We start from the raw sequence: 27,128 nt of genomic DNA, 5'->3' as shown, positions 1-27,128 counted from the left end.
GCAATTTCTTTTAAAATCCTGACTCGGTTTGCTAGGGTTGTCTCACAAAATGAGCAGAATTCAAGCTAATGGGGGGTGTGCAGTACCGCATTTGGCTAGAGGTCCGGGGGCACCAGTGACACTCGGAGCCGTTCAGAAATACTTGGAAACACTCAGTTCCCGGGTGTTTCCGAGATCAGCCGAGCTGTCCCAGAGTAGTTCCGCGGCTCTCCGAGCCCCCCCCCCACCTCTGGCCAAATACGGTATTGCATGCCATAGAAGTCAATGCGGAACGAATTATCTTCATTTCCATTGACTTCTATGGGGAAACCCGTTTTGATATGCGAGTGCTTTGGATTACATGCATTCTCCTGGAACTGATTATACTCGTAATCCAAGGTTCCACTGTACCTAGTGCAAACAGTTTGGACGGGAAGCACATTAACCTTTCAATTTATCGTTCGTTCGGCAGAAAATTTCCAAACTTGTCCTTTGTTTTTTCGGCTTAAAAAAAAAAAAAAACATCCCAACAATTTTTGATTTTGTGCCCATTAACTGTCCAAAAAACGAAAAAACTGGCCAAACGACCGAATTTCGGGCGATTTTTCGTATAGTGTATGGCCAGCATTAGAGAGATTTCCACCATTTCTGGCCTCGGTGACACAGGAAATTGGGGGTCCCCACTATAAAAAAAACACAACAACTTTTGAGGTCCAATTGAATAGCTAATACCTGGTTAATACAACATCTTTTTTTTTTATACCATGACATATATACATGCTTGGCCCCCCCTATACATAACTACATAAAAAAAGTACAGGGGACACCACAGCTAAAACGATATAAAGATACTTGCGTTCAATTAAGCACTCTGGGCCTTGTGATCGAAAAACGTCCTCAATACAGCATGAGATCATGATAGGAGAAATCCGGCGGACGCGTTCGGTCACAAGGCCGTCTGTTAGCAGCAGAAATAAGGCACACTGGGGGGGGGGGGCTTTGGGGAGAGATGCGCGCACACAAAATAATACAGCGAGAGAGTAAAAAGGCACCATGGTAGCCTGGTGACCCCACCGGCCAGACCCTCCTTCTAGTGTCCGGCTTCCAGATAAACCGTTTCAGTGCCAGGCTCGGGACGGCAGTGGGTGGAGGGGCTTCCAGTCCAGAAACGGAGGGGGGGGTGTGGCTTGATCCTCCATGAGGATTGCTTAGCTCATAACGGACACGGTGATAATGATGACGAGGACGACGACCAGGACGGCTACACAGATCGCTATGTAAACCTTTTTCTGCAAGGAACAAAAACACAGAAACTCAATCACCAAAATCTCATAGAAGCTTTATACACAAGACATTTAAAATGACATTAAGGCGTTTAAACCAGGGCTCGACAAAATGTGAGCTGGCGCCATCTGGTGGTGAGCCGTTGGTATTACAAGTTATTACCACCAGATGTGCAAGTTGGCGCCATCTGGTGGTGGCCGCTGGTATTACAAGTTAAGCATTACAAGTTAAACAGCAATTCTAATGTAATTTTTCACTATTTTCACTGCCATCTTCTTCCCTCTAATTAGAACCCCGAAACATTATATACTGTATTTATCGGCGTATATATTTTCCCCTTAAAATAAGGGGAAAATCGTGGGTGCGCGATATACGCCGATAGCCGCTTCCCGCGCTCAGTTTGAAATCCTGCGCCGACATATACCGAGTGCAGTACACTCGGGTACATTCGGCTAGTCTCGGCTTCGCTCGTGCTCACGCATAAACGTCACAGAGCGTCAGCGAAGCCGAGCCTTGCCGAATGTACTGCACTCGGTATATGTCGGCGGAGGCGTTCGAACTGAGCGCGGGAACTCGACTTGAGGCGCGCGCTGGAGAAGCCGGGAGGACACCATCGAGGCCGCAGACGGACGCCGGACCGGACGATGGACGCTGGAAAGACACCAAAACTGTAAGTAATAAAATCATATAACATTTTTTTTACAGGAATTTCGGGGGCAACTTTAGGGGTGCGCGGTATAACGCGGTATACCACGATAAAAACAGTATATTTTTTATCCTAACACCCTAGAGAATAAAATGGCGAACGTTGCAATACTTTGTCACACCGTATTTGCGCAGCGGTCTTACAAGCGCACTTTTTTGGGAATTTTTTTTTTTTTAATAAAAAAAAAAAAAAGACAACAGAAAAGTTATCCCCATTTTTTTTTAATATTATGAAAGATAATGTTACGCCGAGTAAATTCATACCCAACATGTCACGCTTTAAAATTGCGTCCGCTCGTGGAATGCCGACAAACTTTTACCCTTTAAAATCTTCATAGGCGAGGTTTAAAAAAAATCTACAGGTTGCATGTTTTGAGTTACAGAGGATGTCTAGTGCTAGAATTATTGCTCTCGCTCTACCAATCGCGGCGATACCTCACATGTGTGGTTTTAACACCGTTTACATATGCGGGCGCTGCTCACGTATGTGTTCGCTTCTGCGTGCAAGCTCGTCGGGACGGGGTGCGTTTTCTGGCTCCTAACTTTTTTAGCTGGCTCCTAGATTCCAAGCAAATTCGTCAAACCCTGGTTTAAACCCCCCCCCCCCCCAAAAAAAGGATCCTGCTCCCGGGGGGGGGGGGGGGGCACCAGCAAGAGAGGAGGAGCCAGGGGCACCGGCGGGGGATGCGAGAAGCAGAGGATCGGGACCGATCATTGCAATTCTATTGTACAGAGCATGCAAGTGTAGACATGTTTGTTATTTAAAGGAAAAAAAAAAAAAAACTTTCCTTTGCAAACCACTTAAATACCAGACTATAGATAAGTGTGTAAAACAGAATTATGAACGCAGTGAAAAGTATTTAAAATTCCGACAGCAACAGCCGAGTATGTGTGCTAAGCGAAACCAGATCTCAGCTTCCCCCTCTTACGTGACATTTCCTGTTTTCTAGCAGTAAATAGAAGAAGAGTTTTTTTGTTCTCGTGTTGTAATGTTTGTAGTGTCTTCATGTAGGACGGGCTGCTCTGGGAATTTTTAGAAGTCGGACCTCCTGTGGTACAGATTGAAGTGGAGAAATGTTTGGAGGTTCCTTATTACTCAGAAAACGGATTTCCTTTTTTTTTCCCTGTATTTAAAGTGGAATTAAACTCTGCAACCCCCCCCCCACCCCCGAGGAGGGTTCTGCCATAATATTCACAGCATATTAGCACCTTATGGAAGATTTACCCTCTAATGCTGCGCTGTCATCGGTCCCTAGCTGGCCCCGGGGGCTTCCATCTTTGCCCGGTCTTCCTTCCGAGTTCGCTGTCTCAGGACGCTTGAATAGCCACACAGGGCCGTTTGAAGGAATTTGGGGGCCCCCAAGAAAAATGGACATGAAGGCCCCCCCCAACACTCAGTGTGCACTTCCTGTCAGTCCGGCCGGGAACAGGAAACTGAATCTCCTGTACCGCGCGGTACCCAGACTGACAGGAGGAAGGAAGAGAAGCTCGGGCCACACTACAGGCAAGGGGACTGAGCTCTCTACAGAGCGCTCAGGCGGCTGAAGCATTTATAGGAAGCGCGGTAGGGGCCCTGCTTGGGGCCCCAGGCCAGCTCGGGGGCCCCAAGCAATTGCTTCCCTTGTCGCGACGGGCCTGCCCACACATGAGCACAGGAGACACTTCATCATAGCACAGAGCGAATGCCGTAAACATGGTCTGAGCTTTGCATGCATGGCACCAACAGGCCAGGAGAGGCATTTATGACAGAAGAGACCACAATTCCAATTGAAACGGGAGCCGATTAACCTACCAGCATGTCTTTGGAGTGTGGGAGAAAAACGTTAAGTAACCTGAGGAAAGCCACCCCAGCACAGGGAGAACATGAAAACTCGATGCAGATAGTGTTCCTGGCTGGCAAGGACCCCAGTGCTGCAAGGCAGAAGTGCCAACCACTGTGGTGCCCCACTAAACTATATAGCCAAATGTGTGTGAACATCTGACCATCACACTAAACCATGGCCATTCATTTGGAATTGGTCCTATTTTTGCTCTTCTGGGAAGGATGTCTATGGGAATGTGTGTCTGTACTAATGTTGGATGAGAAGACCTGGCTCACAAAAATCGGCGTTCAGTAGGGTTGAAGTCAGGGCTGGAGATCCTCCACACCCAACAATCACTTTATAGAGCTGGCTTTGTACGCTGCGGTACAGTCATGGTAGAACAGAAAACGTCCTTCACCAAACTGTTACCTCAAGGATGGACGTGTACCATTGTCTACAATTTCTTTGTAAGATGAAGGGAATAACAGGACCCTTCAGTCTTCAGGTCCACATAATTGTTGCTACAAAAAGGTGTGATGGTCAGGTGTCCACAAACTTTGGGCTAGATTCAGGTAGGGGCGCGCATTGTTATGGTGGCGCATCGTATTTACGCTACGCCGCCGTAAGTTAGAGAGGCAAGTGCTGTATTCACAAAGCACTTGCCTCCTAAGTTATGGCAGCGTAGCGTAAATGGAGCCGGCGTAAGCGCATGTAATTCAAATGAGGATGAGGGGGCGTGTTTTATGTTAAATCTTGGTGACCCGACGCGATTGACGTTTTTCCCCGAACGGCGCATGCGCCGTCCGTGGAATTTCCCAGTGTGCATTGCTCCAAAGTACGCCGCAAGGACGTCATTGGTTTCGACGTGAACGTAAATTACGTCCAGCCCTATTCGCGAACGACTTACACAAACAACGTAAAAAAAAATTAAAAATTCGATGCGGGAACGACGTCCATACTTAACATTGCGTGCGCCTCATAGAAGCAGGAGCAACGTTACGCCGGGAAAGCCTTACGCAAACGACGTAAAAAAATTCCACCGGGCGCACGTACGTTTGTGAATCGGCGTATCTAGGTCATTTGCATATTCTACGCCGAAAACTACGGAAGCGCCACCTAGCAGCCAGCGTAAGTATGCACCCTAAGATACGACGGTGTAAGAGACGTACGCCAGTCGGATCTTAGCCTAATTCCGGCGTATCTTGCTTTCTAAATACAGAAAGAAGATACGCCGGCGCAGCTTTGAATTTACGCGGCATATCTATAGATACGCCGGCGCAATTCAATGCTGAATCTAGCCCCTAGTCTGATACACAGGGACATACACTGTGTGGCCAATCTAATGACCTCACTAAAACAACAAATTAGGTTAATTAATCCACTTACGTGTCCCAGACTTCCTCCCACAACACCTAGGTGAGGACAATGTCCCCCTTCCAGCCAGATCTCGGGATGGGGGGGGGGGGGGGGGGAAGATACGTTGCACAGCACAAACCTCAAGAAGACGATGATGCACTGTATTGCAGTGTCTTAAAGGATTTAGGACACTTGGCATTCCCTAGGATCTTGACATCAGGAGGATGACGTCAGGGCCGGTGCTAACACTAGGCAAACTAGACAGCCGCCCAGGGCACACTGCCACCTAGGCCAGTGCCACATTCCTCTCCTGTCACCTCCTTATCTCCGTCTCGATGTCATCTCGAGAGCCGCCATACGAACTCTGTTACCAGGTGGAACCGTTGAAGTACCAAGCCAGTTGGCTGGACTGAGAGGGGACGGACAGACCAGGCCATGCGCTGCTTGCTGTGTCCGGCAAGGCAGCGCAGGTCAGTTCAATTAGAGGGCAACACACATCACAGGGGGGGGGTATAGTCTATACAGGGCACTGTGCGCAGGAAGGGGGTGTAAGGTTAAAGGGGGGCAGTGTATACAGGAAGGGTGATGTAGGGTTAAGGGGGGCAGTGTATACAGGAAGGGTGATGAAGGGTTAAAGGGGGGCAGTGTATACAGGAAGGGTGATGAAGGGTTAAAGGGGGGCAGTGTATACAGGAAGGGTGATGTAGGGTTAAAGGGAGGCAGTGTATACAGGAAGGGTGATGTAGGGTTAAGGGGGGCAGTGTATACAGGAAGGGTGATGTAGGGTTAAAGGGGGCAGCGTGTGCAGAAATGGGGGTGTAGGGTTAAAGGGGGTGTAGCATTAAAGGGAGCAGTGTGTGCAGGAAGGGGAGCAGTTTAAACAGGAGGGGGTGTAGGGTTAAAGGGGTGGCATTATGTGGAATGTTTACAGTTTTTTTTTTTGGGGGGGGGGGTGCAAGTAACTGGTCTTGCCTAGGGCGCTAAAGGGTGCTAGTCTAGCACCGACTCTGGATGACGTCGCCCCCTGAACTATGGAAGTCATTAAATGGCGATTTTATAGAGAGGGGTCACCATGAATAAGCAGACCGTACAACCGAGGAGGAAGATTCCCTATACTTCAATTTGTGTAACAAATGCTGGAAATGTTGGTAACATTGATGTAAAAGAAACACATTTAGCGAATGACAATCATGACGACACTTTTGTAGAAAAGGTGGAAATTTGTGTTAATACAAAGAGAGGAGACCGACGGAACGCCAAATCTCCGGCTCACCTTGCGGGCTTTGTGTTTGTTCACCACCGCCTGCGCCAGCTGCTCTCGCCCTTTGTGTACATAATCGGTGGAATATAAAATATTCTTCTCGATGTTGTCAATCATATCACCCTGGAGGTTGAAGAGAGACACTTTATAATGTACTGCAAGAAAACGCAATAAATACAACACAGCCCTGCATTTAAAGTGGAAGTTCGCCTTAGAATTTCCTTACGAACATTAAGCTTTTCGCTGCATTTTTTTGTACAAAAACACAAAACACAAAACCCCCCAAGCAGTCTATATTTTCTGAACACAGACAACCTTGAGAAGAAAATAGCGTCAGTTCCAATTTTTTATGTAACACAATATTACCACAAAGGTCATAGTGATACAGTCGGCGGCTATGCCTGCCGCTGTATCACGGGAGCGCGCTTGCAAAAGCTTTCCACCATGCGAGCTCGCATTAAGGTGGAAAGCTTTTGCAAGGAGGAGCCGAGACAGCCGCCTAGGGACCCCAGAAGACCGGGTTAGGGGATACACTCTGTGCAAAACGAGCCGCACAGTGGAGGTAAGTACAACATGTTTGTTATTTAGTGTTCCATTAAATAAAAAAGCACATAAAATCCCCCCCCCCCCTCTCCCCATTTTTTTTTTTAGAACAGAGGGGACAGAGTCCCTATATATAATGGATTTTTAGGGGACAGGTTCGCTTTAATGAGACATGCAGGGTCTCATCTGGGCTCCACTGAAAGCATTGCAGATCACATGGCAATACATTCCTTTCCAGTGTTCGGTCAGATTTGGTGACCCGTCAGAATGTGTAACGGAAGTGACGATCCGTCGCCGCCATCTTGCTACACCCCACACTCCTCCGCAGCAACGATACACAGAGAAGGGGGGCAAGTGGTGGTGTTGGGTCCACCAAACTCACCTGCGCTTCGACTTCCATGGAAAGCAGCATGAACATGTCGTGTAATTCCAAAATGCTTTTCTCCAGCTTCAGGATCTCGTCGTGTCTGGATTCGATCTCATTCAGGGTCTGTTTTGTGACCTGCGTGTCCTTCAGAAGCTGAGGAAGGAAATACAAATGGGACTCAGTGGTCTTTACTTGTGATCCCCATCAAACCAAACCCAACAACCCGTCCTTTACTGAGTAAGCAGGTTCTCCACCCAAAAGGTTTACCATCAGAAATGCTCATAGCTAGTAGGGTTGTCCCGATAAAGCTTTTTTAAGACTGAGTACAAATACCGATACTTTTTTCTTTAATTTTTTTATTTTCTACAATCATTTTTTTTTATTCTTTATTTTTTATTTTTTTCAGCCCTGTTGGGGGGGGGGCTTTAGTGAGATATCAGGGGACTCTTAACAGACCTCTGACATCTTCCCTTTGAGACAGGGAAAGAGACTAGGCACACATGTTCCCCTGTCCCTTTCTCAGCAGCATCAGCTGCGCTGAAAATGAATGGAGTGAAGACAGCTGCTTCTCTTCATTCATAAACTGAAACATTTGTAAACACAGGTTACGATGTTTCAGTTATGTGAATGGACAGAGTCAGTGATCACATTCGGAGCAGTAAGGAGCTGGATTTACCGGCTCCTACCCCGCTCTCCATCCTGACATTTCCAGGGGGTGGAGGAGGAGCACCGAAGGGGAGAGAAACACGGCGGCATACACGGGATACACACGGCGGCATACACGGGATACACACGGCGGCATACACGGGATACACACGGCGGCATACACGGGATACACACGGCGGCATACACGGGATACACACGGCGGCATACACGGGATACACACGGCGGCATTCACGGGATACACACGGCGGCATTCACGGGATACACACGGCGGCATTCACGGGATACACACGGCGGCTTTCAGCTGCTTTAAAATCAGCGGTGATCGGTGCTTGCAACTTACCCACGCAATGATCACCGCCGACAGTACAAGTATCGGGTGAAGCATCGGGAGCATTTGCCCGAGTACAAGTACTCGGGCAAATGCTTGGTATCGGGACAACCCTCATAGCTAGTGGTACAGAATTTCCATAAATAGGATAAAGGAAATTTTGCCTAAAACCTCTCATTGAAGAAAATGGCCCTTTGCAAAGTTAGACTGGTAATGTGATTGCTACATAAGAATTATCAGGTAGGAAGCCTTCTCCTTCCAGACACAAGCCCCCCACACACTCCCTGCTCTGCAACTAACCTGCCATGCCATGCCTATGTGCATTAGCGTTGGTACAGGCTTCCATATTGTTGGTCACCAACCCAATGGAGCACCAAGCAGATACTTTGACAACACAGGGAATGCCAGGTCTGCCACACCATTTACTGAGCCTGGCTTCTTCGGGGACAAAGGGCCAACCTGACCTTAGAAGAGTTTATTTAAGGGCGCGATGGTATTTGTAGTTTCACCGCAGCTGGAGTGCCGAGGTCTCCCCAAACAGCTGATCCCGGCACACGCGATTGCAGATAGAAGACAGGACACCCGGCGGCACAGCCACTGCCATCACAGCACAACAGCGTCTACACGTCCATTAACCTAGGGGTGACACGCCAGCAGTCCCAGTGTCGGGTAGGCACACTCGCAAGTAAGAGGCCAATCAGCCTGTTTTTTTTAAAATATGCTTTTAATAAACGTTTTTACGCTATGAGATCCTTTTTGTTTTCTGTGGGTGGATCTAACGGATGCCAATATTGAAGGAAAGTTCCAGATCCAGATACATAGGGCCAGATCCACAAAAGGGATACGCAGGCGTATCTGCTGATACACCGTCGTATCTCTGTTTCTATCTATGCGGCTGATTCACAGAATCAGTTACGCATAGATATCCCTAAGATCCGACAGGTGTAATAGTTTTACACTGTCGGATCTTAGGATGCAATACCGCGGCCGCCGCTGGGGGGAGTTCTCGTCGAAATCCAGCGTTGGGTATGCAAATTAGCACTTACGGAGATCCACAAAGCTTTTTCCCTTCGTTATTTCTCCGTGTTAGTTTGCCGTCGCAAAATTAGAGCTGCTTTTACAAAGTGTAAACTTAGTACACCATGTAAAAGTATACCCTTCTTTCCCGCGTCACTGTCAAATTTTTTTTTTACATTTTTTTTCCCCCGCCGCATCTCTTTTTTACCCGTCGGGATTCACAAAACTCGGCGCAACGCAACGTAACGCAAAGCACGTCGGGAAAATAGCGTCGGGAGCATGCGCAGTACGTCCGGCGCGGGAGCGCGCCTAATTTAAATGGGACTCGCCCCATTACATTGGGCCCGCCTTGCGCCGGACAGATTTAAGTTACACCGCTGCAAATTTCTAGGTAAGTGCTTTGTGGATCGGGCACTTGGGTAGAGATTTTGCGGCGGTGTAACTTAAATCGGAACATTTAAGTTGCGCCCGCTGGTTGTGGATCTGGCCCATAGTGTGCAGGCACTTAAACCTGCTCAGCCGTTTACAACCCCCTTTAATTTTTGTTAGCCTTGTTGTGTAAAGTTTTGGTAAAGTAGAGACGTGGTAAATCACACAAGGATGGCATTACAGCGATCCACTGAAGGTGCTCCATTATAGCGCTGTGTAGCAAGGTTAGAAGCCAAGGGGCTGAACAGTTGAGCTCTAGGGGGGTAAAGCGGCACACAAGACTCCAGTGGGTAAGAACTCCCACACCACCGCTGCTTACATTACATGTGAAGACGTCGCTCTGTCCACTCTCCAGCATCTCATCAAACTGCTCATCTGTGACACTGTGCCCAGCTGTGAAAAAAGAACAAATTGGTTAGGAAACTCTTCTAAAACGGACGGGTCTCCCCCCCCCCCCCCCCCCCACAGACATTCAGGACCTGTTTCGATACCTTTGAGCTTCATCAGTAGGCCATTGCAGCCTGCTTCCAGGGGCATTCTGCTGACATAGAACATCAGTCTGAGATCATTCTCAGTTCACTGGCAGGTTAATTTGACCTCCTAATTTGCATCAAGGCAGAGCCCCGTGTGCCTTATGTACACACAGAGCAGGGCTCAGGAGCGGGCATGCACGAGTGCTCCCATAGCAAGCAGCAAGGTGGATTTGATTTAACCACTTCACCCCCGAACCAATATGCAGGTAAAAGGACCTGGCCACTTTTTGCGATTCAGCACTGCGTCGCTTTAACTGACAATTGCGCGGGCGTGCGACGTGGCTCCCAAACAAAATTGACGTCATTTTCCGACAAATAGAGATTTCTTTTGGTGGCATTTGATCACCTCTGCGGTTTTTATTTTTTTGCGCTATAAACAAAAATAGAGCGACAATTTTGAAAACATTTTTTTTTTTACTTTTTTGCGATAATAAATTTCCCCCAAAAAAAAAATATATATATATATATATATATATATATATATATATATATATATATATATATATATATATATATATATATATAATCCTCAGTTGAAAATCAGGGCAAAATCGTGGATGCGCGATATACGCCGATACCCGCGCCGAGTTTGAATACTGCGCCGGCATATACCGAGCGCAGTACACTCGTGTATTGTCGGGCAGTCTCGGCTCCTCTCGCGCTGACGTCCTGGACGTACAGGACGTCAGCGCGAGAGTAGCCGAGCCTGCCCGAGTGTACTGCGCTCGGTATATGCTGGCGCAGTATTCAAACTCGGCGCGGGAAACGAGCGGGGAGGACGCCGCAGAAGGACGCCGGACCCGACAAGGAGGACACCTGAAGCCACAGACAGACGCCGGACCCCGCGCAAAACACCAAACTGTAAGTACAAAAATCTTTTTTTCCACAGGAATTGGGGGCAACTTTAGGGGAGCGCGCTATACCCCAATAAATACGGTATTCTACTACTTATTTTTCGTAAAAAAATAAAAATAAAATCTCAATAAGCGTTTATTGATTGGTTTGCGCAAAAGTTATAGCGTCTACAAAATATGAGATAGTTTTATGGGATTTTTATTACTAGTAATGGCGTCGATCTGTGATTTTTAATCGGTACACCGACCTTGTGGCGGACACATCGGACACTTTTGACACATTTTTGGGACCATTGGCATTTTTATAGCGATCAGGGCTATAAAAATGCATTGATTACTGTAAAAATGTCACTGGCAGGGAAGGGGTTAACACTAGGGGGCGAGGAAGGGGTTAATTATGTTCCCTAGGTGTGTTCTAACTGAGGGGGGGGGGGGGGACTGACTAGGGGAAATGACAGATCGCCGTTTATACATTGTATGAACATGCGATCAGTCATTTCTCCCCCTGAAAGGACCGGGAGCTGTGTGTTTACACACACAGCTCCCGGTTTTCGCTCTGCAACGAGCGATCGCGGGTGCCTGGCGGTGATCGCGCCCGTCGGGCACTCGCATCGGCACCAGGGGCGAGCGGGGGGCGCAATGCAAAAATAATGTTTTATTATGCGATTTTGCGCAGCCGAGCCGACCTGCCGCCGTAAAACTACGGTGGGCGGTCGGCAAGCGGTTAAAGGGGTTGTAAAGGAAAGCATTTTTTCACCTTATGCATTCTATGGGTCACCCTTTTACGATTAGGTTTCTGGGGCCCCATAAATGCCACCACCCCCCCCCCCCCCCCAATAGGGAACGGCAGATACTGAACAAGGAGATCATAACATATGGCCGGCATCTTTGTAATCGCGCCATAAACAAAGCATATTGCACAATAAATATAAACCCACTGATCTGCAGCTGCCTTTTGATCCTCTTGACGTTGTTGTCTCTGTACTGCGTCTGGATCACGTTGCACTGATTAATGATTTCGATGAACTGCTGGGAGAGGACGCCATGCTGCAAGATAAAATGAGAACATGCCAAACGTCATCCACTGCATCACCATGTCCTAGAGAGCGCGGCGAGGAGAACGGTTATTCCCTGTCATATGATTTCAGCACAATTCCGCGTCATTCCTCCGCACTTTGGCGCAATTTGCCAGCTTGAACATGTAATGCAATATATGCAAATCTAGAATCCTAGGGCCAGATTCTCAAAGGACTTACGACGGCGCAGCGCCATGTACGCCGTCGTAAATCCTAATCTGGCCCGTCGTATCTTTGCGACTGATTCTTAGAATCAGTTACGCATATATAACCATTGGATCCGTCAGGCGTAAGTCTCTTACGCCGTCGGATCGTAACTGCAATTTTTTTTTTGCCCGCTAGGTGGCGCCTCCGTTGATCTCCGCGTCGAGTATGCAAATTAGCTAGATACGCGAATTCCCGAACGTACGCGTGGCCGACGCAGTAAAGTTACGACGTTTATGTTAGGCTTTTCCCGGCCTAATGTTGCCCCTGCTATATGGTGGCGTAAGTGTGGCGCAACAATGTTAAGTATGGCTGTCGTTCCCGCATGGAAATTTTAAAAAGTTACGTCGTTTGCGTAAGTCATCCGTGAATGGGGCTGGATGTCATTTACGTTCACGTCGAAACCAATGACGTCCCTTCTAAATGTTTTTTTTCTTTGTCTAAATTTCTCACTTCCTGTTCCTCCTCAGTAAGCTTTCCCCCATCATCTGGCTGGGGGTTAGTCAGCCAGAACTGCTTACTGAGGGAGGAACAGGAAGTGAGAAATTCAGACGAAGAAAACAAAGAAAAAAAAAATTTAGAAGGGAAATGGAAGGAAAAGGTAAGTGAACCAGCAATGCACGAGCTTAAAGGAACCCATTTAGAAAATAAAAAACAAACCTCGCCAACATTCTCTCCCTCCCTTCTCTCTCACTGTAATCCTTTACTCCCTCTTATCTTTCCCTCGCCTCATCGCTCCTCCCCTCCCCCTCGCCTCATCGCTCCTCCCCTCCCCCTCGCCCTACCCCTCCACTCCGCCCTACCCCTCCCTCCACCCTGCCATCGCTCCTCCCTGCCCTCGCCATCGCTCCTCCCTGCCCTCGCCATCGCTCCTCTCCGCCCCCCCCCCCCCATCACTCCTCCTTCCCTTCGCCACTCCTCCTACCCTCCGCCCTCTCCATCGCCCCTCCTACCCTCCGCCCTCTCCATCGCCCCTCCTACCCTCCGCCCTCTCCATCGCCCCTCCTACCCTCTCCATCGCCCCTCCTACCCTCCGCCCTCTCCATCGCCCCTCCTACCCTCCGCCCTCTCCATCGCCCCTCCTACCCTCCGCCCTCTCCATCGCCCCTCCTACCCTCCGCCCTCTCCATCGCCCCTCCTACCCTCCGCCCTCTCCATCGCCCCCTCCTACCCTCCGCCCTCTCCATCGCCCCTCCTACCCTCCGCCCTCTCCATCGCCCCTCCTTCCCTCCGCCCTCTCCATCGCCCCTCCATCCCTCCGCCCTCTCCATCGCCCCTCCATCGCCCCTCCTTCCCTCCGCCCTCTCCATCGCCCCTCCTTCCCTCCGCCCTCTCCATCGCCCCTCCTTCCCTCCGCCCTCTCCATCGCCCCTCCTTCCCTCCGCCCTCTCCATCGCCCCTCCTTCCCTCCGCCCTCTCCATCGCCCCTCCTTCCCTCCGCCCTCTCCATCGCCCCTCCTTCCCTCCGCCCACTCCATCGCCCCTCCGCCCTCTCCATCACCCCTCCTTCCCTCCGCCCTCTCCATCACCCCTCCTTCCCTCCGCCCTCTCCATCACCCCTCCTTCCCTCCGCCCCCTCCATCACCCCTCCTTCCCTCCATCACCCCTCCTTCCCTCCGCCCTCTCCATCACCCCTCCTTCCCTCCGCCCTCTCCATCACTCCTCCTTCCCTCCGCCCTCTCCATCACCCCTCCTTCCCTCCGCCCTCTCCATGACCCCTCCTTCCCTCCGCCCTCTCCATGACCCCTCCTTCCCTCCGCCCTCTCCATGACCCCTCCTTCCCTCCGCCCTCTCCATGACCCCTCCTTCCCTCCGCCCTCTCCATCACCCCTCCTTCCCTCCGCCCTCTCCATGACCCCTCCTTCCCTCCGCCCTCTCCATGACCCCTCCTTCCCTCCGCCCTCTCCATGACCCCTCCTTCCCTCCGCCCTCTCCATGACCCCTCCTTCCCTCCGCCCTCTCCATGACCCCTCCTTCCCTCCGCCCTCTCCATCATTTTTCCTTACCTTCTCTCTCGCCATTATTCTTCCCTCCCTCCTCTCTCGCCATCACTCCTTTCTCCCTGCGCTCTCACCATCCATTCTTCCACTTCCTCTCTCGCCATTCCTCTCTCTCTCTCATCCATACACACATACAAGTGGCCGATACCTGCGTCTTCTTCACCCGCTTGTAAACTGACCCTCTCACCACTTCATCGTCATCTTTTACCTCGATTTCTAAAATAAAGAAGAGCTCTATGAGACACAAAAAAACAACCTCAAGAGGGTGATTGGGGGACAAACTGTGGTCTCAGGACTAGATCCTGCAGATCGGAGACAGACACATACTAAACCAGAATACTAAGAGAGATTACTGGAGAGAAGAGGACTAAGGATAGAAACTTACCACTGGGCCATCTTACACCCTCCAATGCCAGCAGATAAAAAGTAAAAAAGCAAGATAAGAGAATCGAGACGGTTTAAATGGGCACACAGAAAGAAGTCAGAGATCAGCTGGACAGACAGACACCAACTAACTGCCCAGATATATAAACATACAATCCTACTGAGACACCATATAGGTGGCCCCATACCTAGACTTCTCCTGTACGGGTGTGGCAGTGGCCACTTTGTTTTGCCTGTCATAATGCTGCTGTAAAAAAAAGTGGGGGGTGGGGCTTATCAGGAAGGGGGCGTTGCTTCCCGAAACAAAGACACATACATTACATTGTATATAGCAGTGGTCTCCAAACTGCGGCCCTGGGGCCAGATGCGGCCCTTTGCTTGCCTGTATCCGGCCCTTGAGGCTCTTTATCCTGTCACCAACAATGGGGCCTAGATCCTCCCACTGTCACCAACAATGGGGCCTAGATCCTCCCACTGTCACCAACAATGGGGCCTAGATCCTCCCACTGTCACCAACAATGGTGCCTAGATCCTCCCACTGTCACCAACAATGGTGCCTAGATCCTCCCACTGTCACCAACAATGGGGCCTAGATCCTCCCACTGTCACCAACAATGGGGCCTAGATCCTCCCACTGTCACCAACAATGGGGCCAAAAATCCTCCCACTGTCACCAACAATGGGGGCCAAAAATCCTCCCACTGTCACCAACAATGGGGCCAAAAATCCTCCCACTGTCACCAACAATAGGGCCTAGATCCTCCCACTGTCACCAACAATGGGGCCTAGATCCTCCCACTGTCACCAACAATGGGGGCCTAGATCCTCCCACTGTCACCAACAATGGGGTCATAAATCCTCCCACTAACAATGGGGCCTAGATCCTCCCACTGTCACCAACAATGGGGCCTAGATCCTCCCACTATCACCAACAATGGGGCCTAGATCCTCCCACTGTCACCAACTGTTTCTCCCCCTAATACCAAAGATGGGGCATTGTTTCCCCCCACTGGGCACAGTCCGGCCCCCCTAAAGTCTGAAGAACAGTGGCCCTTTGCTAAGAAAGTTTGGAGACCCCTGGTATATAGCAATGAAAGGTCTACTTGAACATTTGTACATCTGCCTATAAATGGACAGCCAGGAGACATTAACAAGCTACTGATAGACAAACCAAGAAGACAAGAGATGCAAGCAGAGATAGGACACGGACTGATCATACTAATGGGGACAGACAGGAGCCCTGCTGGCCATGCTGAAGAGGACAGACAGGAGTCAGACATACACACAAATAAATGATGAATTTAAGAGGCCATTCACTTACTCTGCAAATTCTTCCGAATCTCTTTTGATAAAACTTTGATCTCTTCTCTCAGAGACTGCAAATCTCTCTTCATACCTGACAGACAGAGAGAGCCATTATGGAGACCATATTACCGGCAGCTGTATTTAGTACAACATATCAGATATTGGCAGCTGCGATATCAGCTAGTAATACTGAAGTGTAATCAAAAATAAACTGGTTAGCAGGAAAACATTGTGATAACCGGAACAGCCTGCATGAGAACACCAGTTTCAGGGTGCATGGAATAGTTTGGGTAATATGGAAAAGCCCTGCAGTGGCTGGGAGGACAGGACAGTCAATGGAAGGGCCCTGCAGTGGCTGGGAGGACAGGACAGTCAATGGAAGGGCCCTGCAGTGGCTGGGAGGACAGGACAGTCAATGGAAGGGCCCTGCAGTGGCTGGGAGGACAGGACAGTCAATGGAAGAGTCCTGTAGTCGCTGGGAGGACAGGACAGTCAATGGAAGAGTCCTGTAGTCGCTGGGAGGACAGGACAGTCAATGGAAGTGCGCTGTAGTCGCTGGAAGGACAGGACAGTCAATGGAAGAGTCCTGTAGTCGCTGGAAGGACAGGACAGTCAATGGAAGAGCCCTGTAGTGGCTGGGAGGACAGGACAGTCAATGGAAGAGCCCTGTAGTGTCTGGGAGGACAGGACAGCCAATGGAAGAGCCCTGTAGTGGCTGGGAGGACAGGACAGCCAATGGAAGAGCCCTGTAGTGGCTGGGAGGACAGGACAGCCAATGGAAGAGCCCTGTAGTGGCTGGGAGGACAGGACAGCCAATGGAAGAGCCCTGTAGTCGCTGGAAGGATAGGACAGTCAATGGAAGTGCTGTAGTCTCTGGGAGGATAGGACAGTCAATGGAAGAGTCCTGTAGTGGCTGGGAGGACAGGACAGTCAATGGAAGAGCCCTGTAGTGGCTGGGAGGACAGGACTGCCAATGGAAGAGCCCTGTAGTGGCTGGGAGGACAGGACAACCAATGGAAGAGTCCTGTAGTGGCTGGGAGGACAGGACAGCCAATGGAAGAGCCCTGTAGTGGCTGGGAGGACAGGACAGTCAGGGGAAGAGCCCTGTAGTGGCTGGGAGGACAGGACAGTCAATGGAAGAGCCCTGTAGTGTCTGGGAGGACAGGACAGTCAATGGAAGAGCCCTGTAGTGGCTGGGAGGACAGGACAGTCAGGGGAAGAGCCCTGTAGTGGCTGGGAGGACAGGACAGTCAATGGAAGAGCGCTGTAGAGGCTGGGAGGACAGGACAGTCAATGGAAGAGTCCTGTAGTGGCTGGGAGTGGGAGGGGAGGACAGGACAGTCAATGGAAGAGTCCTGTAGTGGCTGGGAGGGGAGGACAGGACAGTCAATGGAAGAGTCCTGTAGTGGCTGGGAGGGGAGGACAGGACAGTCAATGGAAGAGTCCTGTAGTGGCTGGGAGGACAGGACAGTCAATGGAAGAGCCCTGTAGTGGCTGGGAGGACAGGACAGTCAATGGAAGAGTCCTGTAGTGGCTGGGAGGACAGGACAGTCAATGGAAGAGCGCTGTAGTGGCTGGGAGGACAGGACAGTCAATGGAAGAGCGCTGTAGTGGCTGGGAGGACAGGACAGTCGATGGAAGAGCCCTGTAGTGGCTGGGAGGACAGGACAGTCAATGGAAGAGCCCTGTAGTGGCTGGGAGGACAGGACAGTCAATGGAAGAGTCCTGTAGTGGCTGGGAGGACAGGACAGTCAATGGAAGAGCCCTGTAGTGGCTGGGAGGACAGGACAGTCAATGGAAGAGTCCTGTAGTGGCTGGGAGGACAGGACAGTCAATGGAAGAGCGCTGTAGTGGCTGGGAGGACAGGACAGTCAATAGAAGTGCTGCATCAACTGTATCAGTTGGCATTGGATAAGCAGAGCAGTAAATAAAATTGAGCATTAATTATGAGGGTGGGCTGAGCAGTCATAAAAAAAATAAACATAATGGCAGACGGAGCAGACACTTACTGTCCTCCGGAAGCGGCTGGCTGAGAACTGTCGTCTGATTGGACTCTAGAGATTTCACTTTATTCTTGAGGAGCTGTAGGGACTCTTGAATCTGCCGCGTCTGAGGATTGAAATCGATCATTTATCAATCTACCCCAACATCACATTCTTCTTTCTATGAATCCTCCTCCAACATTTGACCCCGCCTTCTTATGACCATGTGTCCGCCATGTTTGACTACATACATTATAATATATATATCCTAGAAAGAACTAAATTTAATGTTACACACTGCAGCTTCTTAGTCCTTAGATGTGATGATAACATTACTTTTTGATTTTTCCCTTTACTTTCACCTGGTGATCCTGGCAGCAGGGACGGACTGACAAAACTCAGGGCCCCTGGACCAAATAAAGCAAGGGCCCCCTGTCAGGCCACGCCCATATCCCACCCCTGACCTTGCCCCTACATTTCGCACAAAGTACAACTTCTGACTTTTTTTTTTTTTTTTTTTTTTTAATGGGACCTGGAGGGGAGGGGGGGTCCTCTAATAGTGTCAATTAGACAGTCTGTTACAAAGCGTCCCCTCCAGACTCCATTAGAGTTTACAACAGAGGAGGGGGAGAGAGAGAGAGAGAGAGAGAGAGAGAGAGAAGTTTGGGGTCCTGTCACCTACCCAGACCAATCCAAATGGGACCCCAGCCCAACAGAAATATTCCATCTGGAATTTTGCAAGCACCTCCTCCAAGTCCATCGGAGCTCCTCCCACAGTGCTTGCCGGTCCGAGTTGGGCAGATTTCCCTTACTTCTCGCAGTACAGAAGAGGGCGCTATCATACTGGGACCACCTACAAAACAGCAGTCCCAACTCCTACCACCATCAAGCCTTACTGGACAGTAAGAACCAGTCCAAACCGTGTGGCCTGCAACAACTTATAAAAACACCTCGTCTCCCCCAAACTCTCAGCAATTCGGCCTGACAAAATCTCAAATAAAAAACATAATGGATAACTCCAAAGAAAAACATGTTGGAGAATGGAGATACGCAATAACAAACTCCAAAAAACTATTGATTTACCAGTCACTGCAGAGAGAATACAAACTGGCCCCGTACCTGGAGGTGCTACAAGACCCCAAAGACAGACAGACAATGAGCCGTACAGACTGAGCGCCCACAGCCTGGAAATGTAATTAGGGCGGCACAGACAGACCTACAAGCCCAGGGAGAGGAGACTGTGCCAGCAATGTGACCAGGGGGTCCCGGAGGATGAGGAACACTTCCTGCTACAATGTGACCAGGGGGTCCCGGAGGATGAGGAACACTTCCTGCTACAATGTGACCAGGGGGTCCCGGAGGATAAGGAACACTTCCTGCTACAATGTGACCAGGGGGTCCCGGAGGATAAGGAACACTTCCTGCTACAATGTGACCAGGGGGTCCCGGAGGATGAGGAACACTTCCTGCTACAATGTGACCAGGGGGTCCCGGAGGATGAGGAACACTTCCTGCTACAATGTGACCAGGGGGTCCCGGAGGATGAGGAACACTTCCTGCTACAATGTGACCAGGGGGTCCCGGAGGATGAGGAACACTTCCTGCTACAATGTGACCAGGGGGTCCCGGAGGATGAGGAACACTTCCTGCTACATTGTGACCAGGGGGTCCCGGAGGATGAGGAACACTTCCTGCTACAATGTGACCAGGGGGTCCCGGAGGATGAGGAACACTTCCTGCTACAATGTGACCAGGGGGACCCGGAGGATGAGGAACACTTCCTGCTACATTGTGACCAGGGGGTCCCGGAGGATGAGGAACACTTCCTGCTACATTGTGACCAGGGGGTCCCGGAGGATGAGGAACACTTCCTGCTACATTGTGACCAGGGGGTCCCGGGGGATGAGGAACACTTCCTGCTACAATGTGACCAGGGGGTCCCGGGGGATGAGGAACACTTCCTGCTACAATGTGACCAGGGGGTCCCGGAGGATGAGGAACACTTCCTGCTACAATGTGACCAGGGGGTCCCGGAGGATGAGGAACACTTCCTGCTACAATGTGACCAGGGGGTCCCGGAGGATGAGGAACACTTCCTGCTACAATGTGACCAGGGGGTCCCGGAGGATGAGGAACACTTTCTTCTACAATGTGACCAGGGGGTCCCGGAGGATGAGGAACACTTCCTGCTACATTGTGACCAGGGGGTCCCGGAGGATGAGGAACACTTCCTGCTACAATGTGACCAGGGGGTCCCGGAGGATGAGGAACACTTCCTGCTACAATGTGACCAGGGGGACCCGGAGGATGAGGAACACTTCCTGCTACATTGTGACCAGGGGGTCCCGGAGGATGAGGAACACTTCCTGCTACATTGTGACCAGGGGGTACCGGAGGATGAGGAACACTTCCTGCTACAATGTGACCAGGGGGTCCCGGAGGATGAGGAACACTTCCTGCTACATTGTGACCAGGGGGTCCCGGAGGATGAGGAACACTTCCTGCTACAATGTGACCAGGGGGTCCCGGGGGATGAGGAACACTTCCTGCTACCATGTGACCAGGGGGTCCCGGAGGATGAGGAACACTTCCTGCTACAATGTGACCAGGGGGTCCCGGAGGATGAGGAACACTTCCTGCTACATTGTGACCAGGGGGTCCCGGAGGATGAGGAACACTTCCTGCTACAATGTGACCAGGGGGTCCCGGAGGATGAGGAACACTTCCTGCTACATTGCACCAAGTACTCATCAGTGAGGGACACTCACTTCCAGAGACTCTCCGCTCTCATCCCGGACTTCAACTCTACAGAAGAGAAGAGGAAACTCCAATTTCTACTGGGAGAAGAGGAGCCAATGGTGAAGAGAGCTGCCCAATATGTGACAGCGTGTCACCGACTGAGAGGGACATGAGAAACTGAGGACTTTCACAGACTTATGCCCATTCCCCTTTATATTACCCCCCCTTCCCCTTTATATTACCCCCCTTCCCCTTTTCCTATACAAACTCAACTGCTTTGGCAACGCTAACATGTATCTGGTCCTGCCAATAAAGCTTATTTGAATTAGGGCTCTTTCACACGTGCGGACCGTTTTTTAGATCAGTTTTTTTATCATCAGTTGATCCGTTTTTTTTTTTTGTTAGAACTTTATTTTTATTTTTATTACATATTTTGATGAAAAACAGATGTTAGCGGATCAGATGTTAAACGGATCGTCCGCTAACATCCGTTTTTCGTCCGTTACGTTTTTTTGCCGGAAGAAAAATAGGGTAAATAGGAAAAAAACGGAGCTTAACGGAGACGGATGTTAACGGACGTTAGCGGATGCTCATCCGCTAACGTACGCTATCCCATTGGAAAGCATTGCAGTCCGTAAACGGACGTATGAAAAAAACGGACGTATGAAAAAAACGGACGAACGGTCCGCACGTGTGAAAGGACCCTTAGAGAGAAAGAGAAAGAGAAACCAACTGGTTCCTGCTGACATTTGAACCATGCAAGGCCGGTGTAGTGTCACATTCTGCTGCCTATCGTAGATTGCTGCAGAAGTCACGTGGCGGCCAACTGCGCATGCGCAATGCGTTCCAAACGCAAGTGCGATGCGTTCCAATAGATTTACGGCAGTACACACCAGCGAACCCGGCATTCAGGGCGACGTGGAATTAGAGGAAAGTGGCCAGTCGGCCTCACGTCCTCGCTTCGCTCGGCCTCCTGGCTCTTTTTTTAACATCCTCCAATCCACGGGGATGTTAAGGAAAGAGCCTGGATGCCGGCCGAGGTCTCACTGGTGTGTACAGTCGTGAATCCATTGGAACGCATCGCACTTACGTTTGGAGCGCATCGCGCAGTTGGCCGCCACGTGACTTCCGCAGCATTCTACGATAGGCAGCAGAATGTGAAAATACACCGGAGTTTTGTTTTAGCTGCCACTCCACTAATAGTCCTTGATATCTTTTTAACTGCCCCTCCCGGTGCACCCTGAAACTGAACACTGGTTCCCCCCCCTCCCCCTCAGCGCCCACTAGTGTTACCGTTTCAAAGAACTGCTTGTCGAGCTCTTCTCCATTCTGCGAGGGCTCCACCAGCACTTTGTGTTCATCCGGTTCTGAATCGCTTTCAGTCTGCAGAAGGGGGAAAAATAAATAAAAAAACGCCCATTAATATGACAGCCCAGATCCCTACCCAGAGACATTGCTGCAGCTCAGTGATGAGCCGGGGCAATGGCGCCCATTGGGTGGGTAGAGGCCCCAAAATGAAACCCTCGTTGATAAGCGTTTCCTTTTATATCAGCTGCACTTTCCTATTCTCCATTTCACTTTTAATGGATATCGGTAGAGCTGCGCCATTCTGCCCAAAATGAGAATCACAATTTATACATTTTTTGCTTAGAATAAAGATCACGATCCTCTCACGGCCCAACATCAGCTTTCACATTACACAACAAAAATTGGGCTAACTTTTTTATTTTTTTTTATTCATTAAGGTGTAAAAATAAATTTGAAAGCCTGCAGCGTAAATACGGTGTGACATAAAATTTTGCAACAACCACCATTTAATTCTCCAGAGTATTAAGTAATTTTCTAGCAAAAAATAATATTTTTAACTTGTAAGCAACAAATGTCAGAAAATGACCAAATCCAAGACCCCCCTTTCACACTGAGGAGTTTTTCAGGCGATACAGCGCTAAAAATAGCGCTGCTATACCGCCTGAAAAAAACGCCTGCACTGCATACTCAATGTGAAAGCCCGAGGGCTTTCACACTGAGGCGATGCGCTGGCAGGAGAGGAAAAAAAATCTCCTGTCAGCAGCATCTTTGGAGTGGCGTGTATACGGCTCCTTCCCATTTAAAACAATGGGAAACCGCGGCTATACCGCCCGCAATGCACCCTCTGCAGAGGCGCATTGCGAATGGCAATAACCCTTTATCGGCCGCTAGCGGGGGTTAATACCGCACCGCTAGCAGCCGAATTCCGTGGCGAATCCGACGGTATAGCGCCGCCATTTTTAGCTCCCGCCCCAGTGTGAAAGGGGCCTAAAGAATAAAAAGTTACAATGTTTATAGTTCGCTCAGCAGCTGAGGAATGTTGTGATAATTGGCAGACTGCCTGTTTTTTTCTTTTGCCTGACAGCTCTGTGAACTGAGCCCTCCCCCTAAATATAAATCACATACATTACCCTGGTCAGGAGGATGGGGCCCCCCCATACATAAAAAATGACATGTGTCCCTGGTTTAGGGGATGGGGCTCCTGAAGTCAATGCTGAGCCCTGTAGTCCCCCCAGTAATGTCACTGTGTGAAAAGCATCTGCAATGGAGCCCCCCCCCCCCCATATGTAAATAATACCGGTGTCCCTGGCAGGAGGGATGGGCCCCGTAGTCCCCCCAGTGATGTCACTTTGTGAATGGAGTCTGTAATGGAGCCCCCCCATATATAAATATGTCCCTGGTTATAGGGATGGGGCCCCTGACAGTTCATGCTGGGTAGTCCCTCCCAGTGATGCCACTGTATGAATTGAATCTGCAATGGAGCCCCCCCCCCCATATATAAATAATAGCGGTGTCCCTGGTAAAGGGAATGGGGCCCCTGACAGTTCATGCTGGGCCCTGTAGTCCCCCCAGTAATGTATCTGCAATGGAGCCCCTTATATATAAATACCGGTGTCCCTGGCAGGAGTGATGGGGCTCCTGGAGTCCATGTTTGGCCCTGTAGTCCCCCCAGTGATGTTACTTTGTGAATGGAGTCTGTAATGGAGCCCCCCAGATATAAATAATAAATATGTTCCTGGTTATAGGGATGGGGCCCCTGACAGTTCATGCTGGGCCCTGTAGTCCCCCCAGTGATGTCACTGTGTGAAATGCATCTGCAATGGAGCCCCCCCCCCCCCCATATATAAATAATACCAGTGTCCCTGGCAGGAGTGATGGGGCCCCTGGAGGCTATGCGGGGCCCTGTAGTCCCCCCAGTGATGTCACTGTGTGAATTGAATCTGCAATGCAATATAAAGCCCCCCCCCCCCATATATAAATAACACTAGCGTCCCCAGTAAAGGGAATGGGGCCCCTAGCAGTCCATGCTGGGCCCTGTAGTCCCCCCAGTGATGTCACTTTGGGAATTGTGTCTGCAATGGTGACCCCCCCATATATAAATAATAAACATGTCCCTGGTTATAGGGATGAAGCCCCTGGAGTCCATGCTGGGCCCTGTAGTCCCCCAGTGATGTCATAGTGAGATTCAAGCCTTATACCTGTAATGGTGACCCCCCCTCCATATACATAATCTGTGTCTCTGATTGGAGGGAAGTCCCCCCCTCCTCAGTGCTGTCACTGTAGTCTGCAATGAATAACCCCACCCCCCCCATACAAATCATACATGGGGGCCCCTGGCAGTCCATGCTGGGCCCTGTAGTTCCCTCCCCCCCTGTGACGTCACTCACACAGCCCAGCTCCTTGGTGCGGTCCCTCATCCTGTAGGTACAATGTAGCTCTTCTCCAGAACTTCTCCCTGCACTCACTGCGCCTGCGCGTCACCGCCCACTACACCCTGTGACGAGCCACCTGCACCATAGAGACGAGAGGAGGAAGGGGGAGGAGCGCTGCATGTTGGGCCATTGGAGGACCCGGGCTGCTGCAGAGAGAGGGGGAGGAAGGGGGGAGGGTGGAGGAAGGTCACATCCTGTACATATCCTGACTGAGATTTCATGAATCTCCTCTCCATATTGTATAACACACAGAGCACCCCCTGTATATCACTGAAATCATAACAATACATTATTAATGGTGGATGGAGCCAAACCTCCAGATTTTACAGTGGAGGAGGGTGACAATATAAAGGATTTTTATGCCCCCTGGAGGAAATGTCCCCCCACTTCCTGTTCTATGTAGGACAGGAAGTGAGGCGGCATTTCCTCCAGGGGACATTGATAGCAATAAAAATCCCTGCTATTGAACAATAGATGTCCCAGTACAGCAGGGAGAGTTAGACACACTCAGAGATTATATTGGTGTCCCCATGAAGAGCTTTCCCCTCACTTCCTGTCCCTCTGACCCATCCCTGCCCCCAGGACAGGAAGTGAGGGAGTAACACATATCCATGTACAACAGGGGAGGGGTTTGAAACCCTCAGGTCATGTATTGCTGTCAGTGTCCCCGTGAAGAGGTTTCCTCTCATTTCCTGCCCTACCTAGAACAGGAAGTGAGGGAACATAGGCAGGAATAATAGATGTTCCAGTACAGAAGGGAAGGTTAGACACGCTCTGAGTTTATATTGGTGTTGGTATCCCCATGAAGAGATTTCCTCTCACTTCCTGTCCCTCTGACCCATCCCTGCCTCAGTGTTGCCAACCTACCAGATTGAAATTTACTGGCACGACACCCGAAATTTACTGGCGCAGCCACTTTTTTACTGGCATTTCACAAAAGTTACTATATTACATTTTTAGGTGCAAATTTCAGTATTTAGGCTACAAACAAGTACACTAGGCAAATAGCAATGTGATTTAAGGTAGATATTAAGGTAAAAAAAACATATTGTTGTTATTTTCAAAATAATAAAGGCAAATTATTTAGTCACATCACCCCCTGCCTCCATCCCCCTCTGCCACCAACACCCCCTGCCTTCACCCCCCTCTGCGGTGCCATAATCTCCCCCTGCCTCCAATCTCCCTCTGCGGTGCCACCAACAACCCCTGTCTCCATCCCCCACCCTCTGCGGTGCCACCATCCCCCTCTGCGGTGCCACCAACACCCCCTGCCTCCAATCACCCCTTGCCACTAACACCCCCTGCCTCCATTGCCCCCTGCCTCCATCCCCCTCTGTGGTGCCACCGCAGCCACCATCACCCCCTGCCTCCAATCACCCCTTGCCTCCATTGCCCCCTGCCTCCATCCCCCTCTGTGGTGCCACCGCAGCCACCATCACCCCCTGCCTCCAATCTCCATGCGCAGTTCCAAGCCGAAGCGATCTTGGCTACTTTTACTGGTACATTCCCGCAACCACGGACATTTATGAACTGGGGAAAAGGTGCCCGTTTTTACGAACTGTCCGTAAAAATATGGACGGTTGGCAACACTGCCCTGCCTCCAGGACAGGAAGTGAGGGGAACCAGGAGTAACAAATATCTCTGTACAGCAGGGGAGGTCATGTATTGCTGTCAGTGTCCCCCTGAAGAGATTTCCCCTCACTTCCTGTCCTACCTAGAACAGGAAGTGAGGGGACACAGGCAGGAATAATATATGTTCCAGTACAGCAGGGAGAGTTAGAACTTGCAAGAGTTTGTATGGGTGTTGATGCCTCAAGAATAGCTTTCCCCTCACTTCCTGTCCCCCTGACTCCTCCTTACACTCAGCGCAGGAAGTGAGGGGACCCAGGAGTAACAAATGTCCCTGTACACTACAGTGGGGGAGGGTTAGAAACTCTTAGGTCATGTATTGCTGTTGGTGTCCCCATGAAGAGACCCCCCTCACTTCCTGTCCTTTTTTTTACCTAGAACAGGAAGTGAGGGGACATAGGCAAGAATAATAGATGTTCCAGTACAGCAGGGAGGGTCAGAAACTCTCAGAGGTTGTATTGGTGTGGTGTCCCCTCACTTCCTGTCCCTCTGACCACTCACTGCCCCTAGGACAGGAATCAAAGGGACCCAGGAGTAACAAATATCCCTGTAAGTGGAGGTGGAGTTACTATCAGTGTCCCCATGCAGAGATTTCCCCTCACTTCTTGTCCTGGAGGTGGTGTGGGGGGTCAGTGGGACAGAAAATGGTGAGTATTTCCAGGCAGATCAATGTACGGGGAATGGTTACCCTTTGGCAGCTCTCTCTACATCTGGACCTTATATCACAGTGGGTGTTCCTAGTCAGGTAGAGGGAACAGTCACCCTTGGGCAGGATCTTAATCGCATATCATGGGTTATTGTCCCAGTCAGGTCAATGTAGAGCAGTGGTTCTCAACCGGGGGGGTCACATGACGATTTGCCGGGGTCAATGAATCCTGGGCTGTTCCTGAAGCCCACACTGCTCTTCCAGCCTGTTCGCGGCTGCCTAGCAGGGCTGTCCCTGGA

The 27,128-nt window shown here is 50.3% G+C and overlaps 1 protein-coding gene across 1 annotated transcript; it reads right to left on the bottom strand.

The window, feature by feature from the left end:
* Window positions 1-715: 715 nt before the first annotated feature.
* STX4 (syntaxin 4) lies at window positions 716-24,618 on the bottom strand. Its single transcript, XM_040356048.1, has 10 exons — window positions 24,510-24,618; window positions 22,108-22,197; window positions 18,103-18,202; window positions 16,110-16,184; window positions 14,553-14,620; window positions 12,063-12,171; window positions 10,057-10,130; window positions 7,313-7,450; window positions 6,400-6,510; window positions 716-1,268 (listed from the first exon to the last, which is right to left on the bottom strand). Exons 1-10 carry the CDS (start codon window positions 24,537-24,539, stop codon window positions 1,188-1,190), a joined length of 876 nt encoding a protein of 291 aa, XP_040211982.1. The 5' UTR covers window positions 24,540-24,618; the 3' UTR covers window positions 716-1,187.
* Between the last annotated feature and the right edge of the window lie 2,510 nt (window positions 24,619-27,128).

The sequence above is a fragment of the Rana temporaria genome, chromosome 6 (assembly GCF_905171775.1).
Source record: "Rana temporaria chromosome 6, aRanTem1.1, whole genome shotgun sequence".
Taxonomy (NCBI): domain Eukaryota; kingdom Metazoa; phylum Chordata; class Amphibia; order Anura; family Ranidae; genus Rana; species Rana temporaria.
Note: the sequence above shows the minus strand (reverse complement) of the source record. Positions and strands in the feature narration are given on the sequence as shown.

Bases quoted from the DNA above. Each gene is read 5' to 3' on its own strand.
- STX4 (XM_040356048.1), bottom strand. From the start codon at position 24,539: ATGAGGGACCGCACCAAGGAGCTGGGCTGT. The intron at 16,185-18,102 runs GTAAGTGTCTGC...TCTGTCTGTCAG, and splicing joins CCAGCCGCTTCCGGAGGACA to GTATGAAGAGAGATTTGCAG. The intron at 6,511-7,312 runs GTGAGTTTGGTG...TTCAACCTCCAG, and splicing joins CCATGGAAGTCGAAGCGCAG to GGTGATATGATTGACAACAT.